This window comes from Scyliorhinus torazame, chromosome 3 (assembly GCF_047496885.1).
Source record: "Scyliorhinus torazame isolate Kashiwa2021f chromosome 3, sScyTor2.1, whole genome shotgun sequence".
Classification (NCBI taxonomy): domain Eukaryota; kingdom Metazoa; phylum Chordata; class Chondrichthyes; order Carcharhiniformes; family Scyliorhinidae; genus Scyliorhinus; species Scyliorhinus torazame.
The window spans coordinates 240943090-240956127 of NC_092709.1; the positions used below are offsets into that span (position 1 = coordinate 240943090).

Here is a 13038-nt window from a genome sequence, read left to right on the forward strand (position 1 = left end):
GATCTGACAGCCATTACAGAGACCAAGCTACAGGATGACATAGATTGGGACCTGACTATTGACAGGTATGTGACATTTATGAAAGGTAGGAGGTTAAGAAAAGGTGGAAGGGTGGCTCTGTTAATGAATGGTGGCATTAACACTTTAGAGGGAGATAACCTAAATTTAGCACACCAGGATTTAGAGCAGTTTGGATTGAGATGAGAACTGAGAAAGTCAAGAAATCACTTATGGGAGTGGTGTTCTGGCCCCTAATTGTAACTACACAGTAGAACATACAAAAGAAATGAGATAATGGGAGCTTTTCAGAAACGTATGCCGATAATCATCAGGGATTTTAATCTACATATAGATTGGCAAAATCAGGTGGGCAAAGGTAGCGTAGATAAGGATTTCATAGAATGTTTTTGAGATAGTTTCTTCGAACAGCACATTCTGGAACCAACCAGAGGGCAGGGTATACTAGAACTGATATTGCGTAATGAGATGATTAATTGATAATCTCATGGTGAAGACATCCTGAGGTAGCAACGATCACGACTGAATTTTACATTCAGTTTGAGGGTGAGGGGAGTGGGCCTGAGACGATGGCTGGGATTCTCCCTTCTGGGGACTAAGTCCCGATGCCGGTGGAAAAACCGACGCCAATGACACTGGCGTCAACGGGCCCCCAAGGTGAGGAAAGCTCACCTGTCCTGGGGGCTAGGTGGACACCGGAGGGGTTGGCACCGCTCTAGCCAGCGCCGAAGGGACGGCGCGAGTCCGCGTATACGCCGAAGGGCCGGCGTGATCTTGCGCATGTGCGGAACCGCCAACATGGGTTTGCGCAGACAGGCCGGCGTATTGTGGCGCATGCGCGGGGGGTTTTCTTCTCCGCGTCGGCCATGGCGGAGCCCTACAGATCACTGTGGAGGCCCCCCCCCCGGGTCGGATCCCCCCGTGCCCCCTCGAGGACCGCCCCCGCCGACTTACCTGCCAGGTCCCGCTGTGTGGGACCATACGCAACCCACGCCGGCGGGAATTGGGGCCCGGAGAATTGTCGGGGGGGTTGCTGCCAACGGCCCCCGACCGGCGTGGCGTGAATCCCGCCCCCGCCCGAAAAACGGCGCCGGAGAATACGGCAGCCGGCGTCGGGCGGAATTCGCGCCGCCCCCCGGGGATTCTCCGACCCCCGCGGGGGGGGGTCGGAGTACCCCGCCCGATGTTTCTAAACTTAATTGTGGGTAATTAAGGGGGCATGAAAGTGAACAGGCAAATGCGCTTAAGTGATAGATAGATAGAGAACCAATAGCAGACATTCAAAGGCATATTTCAGAATACAAAGAATCAACACATTTCAATAGGAAAGAAAAATTACAAGGGGAAGGCTCATCGTCCATGGTTAACTAAAAAAGCTAAAGACAGTATTAAACTTTTTAAAAAACAGCATGTGCTTGTGGTGTTTTCATGACAGTGCTTGTGTAAAAATGAGTGGCAGAAAAGTGGAAACAATAAAACAGACATCAAAGAATGACAAAAAGATTGATAAGGAAGGAAAACCGTAGTATGAGAGAAAGCTATCTCGTAATGTAAAGACGTATAAAAAGTAAGAGTTTCTATAGATTTTTAAATAAAAGTTAACAAAGTGAGCATTGATCCTCTAGAAAGTGCATCTGGGGAATTTGTAATGGAAAGTAGGGCTATGGCAGATCAATTAAACAGGTATTTTGTATCAGTCTTCACTGCAGAGGAAAAAAGTAACATTCCAGAAAAAGCTGTAAATCAGGAAATGGAACAGAGGGAGGAGAAAGAAGTGGCTAATGAGAAAGTTAATACATTGGTTTTAATTTTCCAAAATTTGGGGAAGGTCCATTAAATTAGAAGATAGCAAATGTAACTCCTCTATTCAAAAAGGGAAGGAGACAGAAAGCAGGAAACTACAGGATTTCCATAGGAACTTCTTTGCAGTGTAAATGTAAGCCTACTTGTGACACTAATAAAGATTATTACAGGCCAGTTAACCTAACATCTGTCACATGCAAAATGTTAGAAGCCAATATTAAAAATTTTACCGCAGGGCACTTGGAACAATTCCCTGCAATCAGGCAGAGTAAACATGCTTTTGTGAAAGGGAAACCATGGCCAGGATCCAGGGCGGAGAATCCCCGTGGGGGGATTCGAGAATCGCGCCCCGCCGCCGGTTTCCCCATTCTCCTGCACCGTTTTTCGGGTGCCCGTGGGATTGCCACCCGCCGGTCTGGGGCCGTTGACAGCGCCCCCCCCCCCCCCCCCCCCCCGGCGATTCTCCAGGCCCTGATGGGCCGATGAGTTTGGCAGAGTCCCGCCGGCGTGGATTACTCACCTCCCACACGGCGTGACCTGGAAGGTGAGTGTGTGGGGGCCGTCCTGGAGGCGGGGGTATCCGACCCCGGGGGGGGGCATCTCGGTGGCCTGGCCCACGATCAGGGCCTACTGATTGGTGGGCGGACTGGTTCCATGGGGGCCTACTTTACTCCACGCCGGGACCCTGTAGGGCTCCGACATATTGCCCGGGGGCCGGTGTGGAGAAGGGAACCCCCGTGCATGCGCGGAAAAACGCCGGCCATTCCGCGTATGCGTTTACTCGTGCGGGCCATTCCGCGCCGGCTACAGCTGTGGGGATGACTCCGGCGGCAACCTAACCCCCTAGAAAGAGGAAAATTCTTCACTTTCGGGGGCCATTGGCGCCGGAGTCGTTGCCGCCGGTTTTCACGCCGGCTTGGGGACACAGTCCCATCATTAGAGAATCCCGCCCCAGGTTTAACCAATTTAATGGAGTTCTTTGAAGGAGTTTCATGTGCTGTGGATTTTCACAGTAACTTCATTTGAAGCCTACTTGTGACAATAAGCGATTTTCATTCATTTCATAAATGGGAGCCAGTGGATGTGCTGTACTTAGATTTCCAGAAAGCATTTGGTACGGTGTCACATCAAAAGTTACTGTGGAAAATAAAAGCTCGTGGTGTAGGGGGTAACATTTTGGCATGGATTGAACATAGTCTAGCTAACAGGGAACAAGAGATTTGGAATAAATGGGTATTTTTCTGGTTGACAGGATGTGATGAGTGGCATGCCACAGGGATCAATGCTGGAGTCTTTAAATGACTTGGATGAAGATTCCAAGGTATGGTTGCTCAATTTGTTACTGACACAAAGATAGATAAGAGAGTAAATTGTGAGGGGGATGGAAGGAGACTACAAAGGGACATAGATAGGTTAAGTGAGTGGACAAAAATCTGGCAAATGGAGTGTAATATGGACAATTGTGAAATTGTCTATTTTGGCAGGTAGAATAAAAAAGCTTTCTATCTAAATGATGAGAGATTGCAGACCTCTGAGGTGCAGAGGGATCTGGGTGCCCTAGTGCATGAATCAGGGGGAATGTGGAGTTGAGGTTACAATCAGACCAGACATGATCTTATTGAATAGCAGAAGAGGCTTGAGGGGCCAAGTGGCCGACTCCTCATCTGTTTGTATTGTTTGTGTGTATGCTTGTATGTTTATATTGAGCAGCACGGTAGCACAATGGATAGCATTGTTACTTCACAGCTCCAGGGTCCCAAGTTCGATTCCTGGCTTGGGTCACTGTCTGTGTGGAGTCTGCACCTTCTCCCTGTGCTGGGTGAGTTTCCTCTGGGTGCTCTGGTTTCCTCCCACAAGTCCTGAAAGACGTGCTGTTAGGTGAATTGGATATTCTGAATTCTCCCTCTGTGTACCCGAACAGGTGCTGGAATGTGGTGACTAGGGGCTTTTCACAGTAACTTCATTGCAGTGTCAATGTAAGCCTAATGTGACAATAAAGATTATTATTATTAATTACTCTTTTAAAAAAAAAATGGCATGGTAAGTCTTAATTAATGCTGAACAATTGAGAAGTGTGAAGTCTTACCCCTTCAGTTTAATTGTTGTCTAGGATTTTACATGTTTTTTTACATTTTCTTCCTATCTCTTTTTCTTTTCTTTTAATCCAATCATTTTTCCCCTCTCTTGGTTTCTCTTTCAATAGTTTTGTGGCAATATTCTCACTAACACTTCTTGGTTCAGAATCTGTGCTGCCCATTAACAAAACATCTGGCTGGTTAAAGAAACACACTGTTACTTGCCCGTTCACATATGTTCCAGATGCCCTAAATAAAGCGTTGCACCATTTACATCTCCAATTTACAGCAGCTCCCATTGCAAAAGGTCAGGGAAATGAAATGGCCACGGGCAAGTCTAAAAAACAGCGGGTCCCACTTGTTCACAGGCAACTTTAAAAAATGGACCAATCCTATATAAATATAATAGTTTCTGTCTGAAAACAACAGGTAATTAGATGTAACACTGCTGCCTCATGTTACTCTGTATTCCAACGGGAGCTCTATGGAAATAATACATATTAAGGTCAACTCATTGGGCTGAATCACCATTGGATTGCCACTCCACTCTTTTTTGTTTCCACACAGCGGCACAGCTCCACATTTCTGGCCTGGAATTCCGAATCATACCTCTTTAGAAGTGTGGAGTGTGCCTGTTCTCAGAACCCCCCATTGTAGTGCAGGTTTGTCGGGGAAAGCCAAGACACACACCCATTTTATGGTACTCGGTGCCGTATTTTGCTCATTCACTAAGACTGAAAAGCTTTCAGGCATTTTAGTAGCTTTTCAGTGTATTGGCAAATGTGTGAGTGAGGTAAATGTAAGTGGGTAGGGTGAAAGAGGGGCAGGATGCCAGCTGAGTAGGGTGGGTAGGGTGATAGGTGGGTAGGTGGCAGGGTTTTGTAACATATTCTTTCACGGGACATGGGCATTGCTGGCTAGGCCAGCATTTTTATTGCCCATCCCTGGTGATGGGCAAGAATAAAGACAAGTAATTAGATGCAACCCTCCTGCTTCATGCTATTCTACAATCTAATGGGAATAACTTTAAGGATCTCTGTAATTATATGGGGTGGGATTCTCCCCTATGCGGCGGGGCCCGGCGCCGAGGAGTGGCATGAATCCTCCGCACCTTCAGGGGCTAGGCCAGCCCCGGAGTGGTTTGCGCCGCGCCGGCCAGCAGGGAAGGGCCTTGATGCCACGCTAACCGGCGCCGAAGGGCCTCCGCGAGTTGGCGCATACGTGGGAGCGCCAGCGTGTGCTGGCGTCATCCCAGCGCATGCGCAGGGGGGTTCATCTCCGCGTCGGCAATCGCGGAGGACCACAGCAACCGACACGGAGGAATAGAGTGCCCCCACGGCACAGGCCCGCCTGCGGATCGGTGAGCCCTGATTGCGGCCAGGCCACCGTGGGGGCACCCCCAGGGGCCAGAACCCTCGTGGCCCCCCCCCCCCTCCAAGGACCCCGGAGGCCGCTCGCACAGCCGGGTCCCGCCGGCAAATGCCTGGTGTAATATACGCCGGAGGGACTCGCCGAAAACGGACGGCCACTCGGCCCATCGCGAGCCGGAGAATCGCCGGGGGGGGGGGGGGGGGGGCGCCGCTAGCGAGCGCCGACCGGCACGGCGCACCGCGATTCCCAACCCCGCCAAATCCCCGGCGCCAGAGAATTCGACAACCGGCGGGGGTGGGATTCATGCCCGTGGTATCTCTACAATTTAGGAAATTCACTGTATGCCCTTTGTGCCTTTAATTATGCATTTTAATATTTGATTTTTAAATATGATGCATTTGCACCATTATCTTGCTACTCAAAATGCATATTTCCAAAGAACAAAGAAGAAAGAAAAGTACAGCACAGGAACAGGCCCTTCGGCCCTCCAAGCCTGTGCCGACCATGCTGCCCGTCTAAACTAAAATCTTCTGCACTTTTGGGGTCCGGATCCCTCTATTCCCATCCTATTCATGTGTTTGTCAAGATGCCCCTTAAACGTCACTATTGTCCCTGCTTCCACCACCTCCTCCTGCAGCGGGTTCCAGGCACCCACTACCCTCTGTGTACAAAGCTTGCCTCGTACATCTCCTCTAAACCTTGCCCCTCGCACATTAAACCTATGCCCACTAGTAATTGACCCCTCTACCCTGGGAAAAAGCCTCTGACTATCCACTCTGTCTATGCCCCTCATAATTTTGTAGACCTCTATCAGGTCGCCCCTCAACATCTGTCGTTCCAGTGAGAACAAACCGAGTTTATTCAACCTCTCCACATAGCTAATGCCCTCCATACCAGGCAACATCCTGGTAAATCTGTTCTGCACCCTCTCTAAAGCCTCCACATCCTTCTGGTAGTGTGGCGACCAGAATTGAACACTATACTCCTAGTGTGGCCTAACTAAGGTTCTATACAGCTGCAATATGACTTGCCAATTCTTTTACTCAATGCCCCGGCCAATGAAGGCAAACATGTCGTATGCCTTCTTGACTACCTTCTCCACCTGTGTTGCCCCTTTTAGTGACCTGTGGACCTGTACACCTAGATCTCTCTGACTGTCAATACTCTTGAGGGTTCTAGCATTCACTGTATATTCCCTACCTGCATTAGACCTCCCGAAATGCATTACCTCACATTTGTCCGGATTAAACTTTGTCTGCCATCTCTCCGCCCACGTTCTCAAACGATCTAAATCCTGCTGTATCCTCTGACAGTCGTCATCACTATCCACAATTCCATCAACCTTTGTGTCGTCTGCAAACTTACTTATCAGACCAGTTACATTTTCCTCCAAATCATTTATGTATACTATGATCAGCAAAGGTCCTAGCACTGATCCCTGTGGAACACCACTAATCACAGCCGTCCAATCAGAAAAGCACCCTTCCATTGCTACTCTCCGCCTTCTATGACCTAGCCAGTTCTGTATCCATCTTGCCAGCTCATCCCTGATCCCGTGTGACTTCACCTTTTGTACCAGTCTGCCATGAGGGACCTTGTCAAAGGCCTTACTGAAGTCCATATAGACAACATCCACTGCCCTATCTGCATCAATCATCTTTGTGACCTCTTCGAAAAACTCTATCAAGTTAGTGAGACATGACCGAGCTACCTCTCACTAATACGTCCATTTGCTTCCAAATGGGAGTAGATCCTGTCTCGAAGAATTCTCTCCAGTAATTTACCTACCACTGATGTAAGGCTCACCAGCCTGTAGTTCCCTGGATTATCCTTGCTACCCTTGTTAAACAATGGAACAACATTGGCTATTCTCTAGTCCTCCGGGACATCACCTGAAGACAGTGAGGATCCAAAGATTTCTGTCAAAGCCTCAGCAATTTCCTCTCTAGCCTCCTTTAGTATTCTGGGGTGGATCCCATCAGGCCCTGGGGACTTATCTACCTTAATATTTTTCAAGACGCCCAACACCTCATCTTTTTGGGTCTCAATGTGATCCAGGCTGTCGACACACCCTTCTCCAGACTCAACATCCACCAATTCCTTCTCTTTGGTGCATACTGATGCAAAGTACTCATTTAGTACCTCCCTCATTTCCTCTGGCTCCACACATAGATTCCCTTGCCTGTCCTTCAGTGGGCCAACCCTTTCCCTGGCTACCCTCTTGCTTTTTATGTATGTGTAAAAAGCATTGGGATTTTCCTTAACCCTATTTGCCAATTACTTTTCGTGATCCCTGTTAGTCCTCCTGACTCCTTGCTTAAGTTCTTTCCTACTTTCCGTATATTCCACACAGGCTTCGTCTGTTCCCAGCCTTCTAGCCCTGACAAATGCCTCCTTTTTCTTTTTGATGAGGCATACAATATCTTTCGTTATCCAAGGTTCCCGAAATTTGCCGTATTTATCCATCTTCCGCACAGCAACATGCCGGTCCTGAATTCTTTTCGACTGACATTTGAAAGCCTCCCACATGTCAGATGTTGATTTACCCTCAAACATCCGCCCCCAATCTAGGTTCTTCAGTTCCTGCCTAACATTGTTATTATTAGCCTTCCCCCAATTCACCCTAGGACCACTCTTATCCTTGTCAACCAGCACTCTAAAACTTACTGAATTGTGGTTACTGTTCCCAAAATGCTCCCCTACTGAAACTTCTACCACCTGGCCGGGCTCAACCCCCAATACCAGGTCCAGTATAGCCCCTTCCCTAGTTGGACTATCTACATGTTGTTTTAAGAAGCCCTCCTGGATGCTCCTTACAAACTCTGCCCCATCCAAGCCCCTGGCACTAAGTGAGTCCCAGTCAATATTGGGGAAGTTAAAGTCTCCCATCACAACACCCCTGTTGCTTTTACTCCTTTCCAAAATCTGTCTACCTATCTGCTCCTTTATCTCTCGCTGGCTGTTGGGTGGCCTGTAGTAAACCCCCAACATTGTGACTGCACCCTTCTTATTCCTGATCTCTACCCATATAGCCTCGCTGCCCTCTGAGGTGTCCTCCCGTAGTAAAGCTGTGATATTCTCCCTAACCAGTTGCGCAACTCCTGCACCCCTTTTACATCCCCCTCTATCCCGCCTGAAACATCTAAATGCTGGAACGTTTAGCTGCCAATCCTGTCCTTCCCTCAACCAGGTCTCTGTAATGGCAACAACATCATAGTTCCAAGTACTAATCCAAGCTCCAAGTTCATCTGCCTTACCTGTTATACTTCTTGCATTAAAACATATGCACTTCAGTCCACCAGACCCGCTGTTTTCAGCAACATCTCCCTGTCTGCTCTTCCTCAGAGCCATACTGGCCGTATTCCCTAATTCTCCCTCAATTTCTTCACCTTCTGACCTATTGCTCTGGTACCCAGCCCCCTGCCATACTAGATTCAACCGTCCCGTGAGACACTAGCAAACCTCGCGGCCAGGATATTTATGCCCCTCCAGTTTAGATGCAACCCGTCCTTCTTATACAGATCACACCTGCCCCAGAAGAGCTCCCAGTGGTCCAGATAATGGAAACCCTCCCTCCTACACCAGCTGTTTAGCCACGTGTTTAGCTGCTCTATCTTCCTATTTCTAGCCTCACTGGCACGTGGCACAGGGAGTAATCCCGAGATTGCAACCCTGGAGGTCCTGTCTTTTAACTTTCTGCCTAGTTCTCTGAACTCCTGCTGCAGGACCTCATGCCCCTTCCTGCCAATGTCGTTATTACCAATATGTACAATGACCTCTGCCTGTTTGCCCTCCCCCTTCAGGATGCCCGCTACCCGTTCGGAGACATCCTGGACCCTGGCACCAGGGAGGCAGCATACCATCCTGGAGTCTCTTTCACGTCCACAGAAGCGCCTATCTGTGCCCCTGACTATAGAGTCCCCTATGGCTATTGCTCTTCTGCGCTTTGACCCTCCCTGCTGAACATCAGAGCCAGCCGTGGTGCCACTGCTCTGGCTGCTGCTGTTTTCCCCTGATAGGCTATTCCCCCCAACAGTATCCAAAGTGGTATACCTGTTCGAGAGGGGGACAACCACAGGGGATTCCTGCACTGACTGCCTGCTGCTCCTGGTGGTCACCCATCTCTCTGCCTGCACCTTGGGTATGACCACATCTCTATAACTCCTATCTATGACGCTTTCCGCCACCTGCATGCTCCTAAGTGCATCCAATTGCTGCTCCGACCAAACCACGCAGTCTGTGAGGAGCTGCCATTGGTTACATTTGCTGCAGATGTAGTCACCGGAATGATGGAAGCGTCACAGATCTGCCACATCTCACAGTCGGAGCATTGCACCCCGCTGAGTGACATTTAAGCACTAATTAATTAATTTAAAATAAACACTTGAATTATTGTTAGCTTGAGTTACAATTAACTCTCTGGCCCTGACGCTCGATGATTTTTACTGTAAAATTAAATGCTAAATACCGATCTCTGCCCTCAGGTTTAGTTACTCCACTATCTAGTTGATCAATTAGATTTTGTTTGCAATATTATTTTTATTTCAAATTTAACAGATTCCCAACCAGCCAATCAGGTCACAGCTTTACTGTGATGTCACTTACAGTCGTCCCCCCCCCCCCAACATGCACACAATTTGAAAAGGTAATAAAAATAGACACAAAAATACCCCAAATGGTTGATGGCAACTCTCCGAAGCTGATTGGAGACTTTTAGTGGCACTTACTGCGATCAAACAGGATGGGGAGGTGAAGGAAGGGAAACTTTCCACTGCACCAATACTCATGTCGATGGTTTGTAGATATCGTAATGAGTTGATTGTTTCATCCACAGATAAAACAATTATCAATCTTCAGAACAAATAGAAAAGAAAAAGGAAGATTTTCTGTTTTACAATACTTTACAATACTCACCCTTTTATGCATGGTGTTAAAATTATCAATAATTATACCAATGAAGAGATTTAGAGTGAAAAATGTTCCAATAACAATAAAAGCTACAAAGTAGAAGAGGCTGTATGGATTTGCACCCATTTCTGGCTGAAGGTCAATCTGCAGAAGATATTACAAATGTTAGTATTTATCGCCAAGTGACATTGTCAAAATTTACATTGTAAGTTTAAAAAAATGCTTCCAATTTGCAATTCATTTCTTCTCAATGACAAACTGTTGATATCCCCAATTATTGGCAATCATGAATTGTTTGATGTAGAGATTCTACTCATCAGTTTCAGGTACATGACCAGATTGTAATGAAATAGTATCCTTGAATGCAAACTCCACATAATTCTAATGTTAAGAAACATGTTGTCCACTGTCTCATATTTGGCACATTAGGAATAAAATAAGAATTACTTTCAAAGATAAATAGCATCGCAGGGACACCTTGAGAGATCCCGGAGGATAAGTTTCCAATCTGAGGTTGGGAATGTGATGCTGGATTAATCTCTGTGTCCAAACCTGCACTGCATCTGTGTTGATCAGGTGGCACAATCTTCAAGTTGGGGAAGATGGCGGCATGGTGGCAATGTCAGTGAAGTAAAAGGCTCAGGCTAATGCTCTGGGGACATGGGTTTGAATCTCACCACAGCAGCTGGTGGAATTTAAATTCAGGTAATATATCTGGAATTAAAAAGCCAGTCTCGCTAAGAAGTGACCATGAATTGATTATTGTAAAAACCCATTATTTCACTAATGTTCTTTAGGAAAGGGAATCTGCCGTCCTTACATGGTCTGGCCTACATGTACTACAGACCAACAGCAATATGGCTGATTCTTAATTGCCCTCTGAAATGGCATAGTAAGTCATTCAGTTGTGACAAATCACTATGAATTCCACAAAATGTAATGAAACCGGACGATCATGTCAGAGATGACAATGGCAAACCCAGCCTTGTTGAACCTGCAAAATCCTTCTTATTAAATCTGTGGGCTCATGCCAAAATTAGGAGAGCTGCCTCAGAGACTAGTCAAGCAACAGTTTGACATTGTCTTACTCACAGTATCATACCTTACAGACAATGTTCCAGGCACCACGATCACCATCCCTGGGTATGTCCTGTCCCACTGGTAGGATGGACCCACCAGAGGTGGCACAGTGGTATACAGTTGAGAGAGAGTTGCCCTGCGAGTCCTCAACATTGATCTAAACTCCATGAAGTCTTAGGATATCAGGTCAAACATGGGCGAGGAAACTTTCTTCTGATTAACACATTCCACACTCTCTCAGCTGATGAATCAGCACTTCTCCATGTTGAACACCACTTGGAGGAAGCACTGAGGGTGGAAAGGCACAGAATATACTCTGTGTGGGGGACTTCCAGTAGCACCACTACTGACTGAAGAGCGCAGGTGGGTGGGGGGGGGGGCATGCCAGGAGCAGCACCAGGCATACCTAAATATGAGGTGTCAATCTGATGAAGCTACAACACAAAACTACTTGCATGCCAAACAGAGGAAGCAGTATGCGATAGACAGAGCTAAGTGATCCCACAACCAACAGATCAGATCTAAGCTTGCCCCATCCAGTCATGAACAACTTACTGGCGGAGGAGGCTCCACAGATATCCCTATCCTCTATGAGGGGGAAACCAACCACATCAGAGCAAAATATATGGCTGAAGCGTTTGTAACAATCTTCAGCAAAAGCGATGAGTGGAGGATCCCTCTCAGCCTCTTCCAGAAGTCTCTAGCATCGCAGATGCCAGTCTTCAACCAATTCAATTCCCTCCACATAATCTCAAGAAATGACTGAAGGCACTGAATACTACAAAGGCTATGTATGGGCCCTGACAACACTCCAGCAATAGTATTGAAGAATTATCTGCACCATTAGCCACATTGTTCCAGTACAGCTACAACATTGGCATCTACCCAGCAAACTGGAAAATTGCCCAGCTAGGGCCTGTCCACACAAGCAAGACAAGTCCAACCCGGCCAATTACTGCCCCATTGGTCCACTCTTGATCATCGGTAAAACGATAGGTGTCATTGACAGCACTATCAAGCAGCTCTTTCTCAAAAACAACCTGCTTATTGATGCTCAGTTTGGGTTCCACCAGGGTCACTCAGCTCCTGACCTCAATACAGCCGTAGTTCAAATATGGACAAAAGAGCTAAACTCAAGAGGTGAGCAGTGACATCCTTTGACATCAAGGCAGCATTTGACTGTGTGTGGCATCATGGAGCCCGAGCAAAACTGGAGTCAATGAGAATCAATGGGAAATATTTCTGCTGGTTGGAGTCATGCCTAGCACAAAGGAAGATGGTTGTAGTGGTTGGAGGTCAATCATTTCAGTTCCAGGACTTTATTTCAGGAGTTCCTCAGGGTAGTGTCCTATGCCCAAACATCTTCAGCTATCATCAATTACCTTCCTATCATACCAAGGTCAGAAGTAGGGGTGTTCACTGATGATTGCACAATGTTCAGCACCATTTGCGATTCCTCTGATACTGAAGTAATAGGCAGCAAGACCTGGACAATATTCAGGCTTGGGCTGACAAGTGGCAAGTAACATTACACCATGCAAAGGCCAGACAATGACCATCTCCAAAAAGAGCGTGTCCAACCATCTTCTCTTGACATTCACTGGCATAACCATTATTGAATCCCCAACTATCAACATCCTGGGTGTTATCATTGACCAGAGACTGAATTGGACTGGCCATATAAATATCGTGACTGAAAGAGCAGGTTAGAGGCAGGGAATTCTGTGGCAAGTGAATCACATCCTGACTCCCCACAGTCTGTCCACCAACTACAAGGTACAAG

The 13038-nt window shown here is 47.3% G+C and overlaps 1 protein-coding gene across 1 annotated transcript in view; it reads right to left on the reverse strand.

The window, feature by feature from the left end:
• The window catches only part of LOC140409418 (sodium channel protein type 8 subunit alpha-like), a 230578-nt gene that overhangs the window by 107879 nt on the left and 109661 nt on the right, over nucleotides 1-13038 (reverse strand). Inside the window, exon 13 of the mRNA XM_072497858.1 lies at nucleotides 10182-10319. Coding sequence (XP_072353959.1) covers nucleotides 10182-10319 — 138 coding nt within the window. The remainder of the gene's footprint in view (nucleotides 1-10181; nucleotides 10320-13038) is intronic.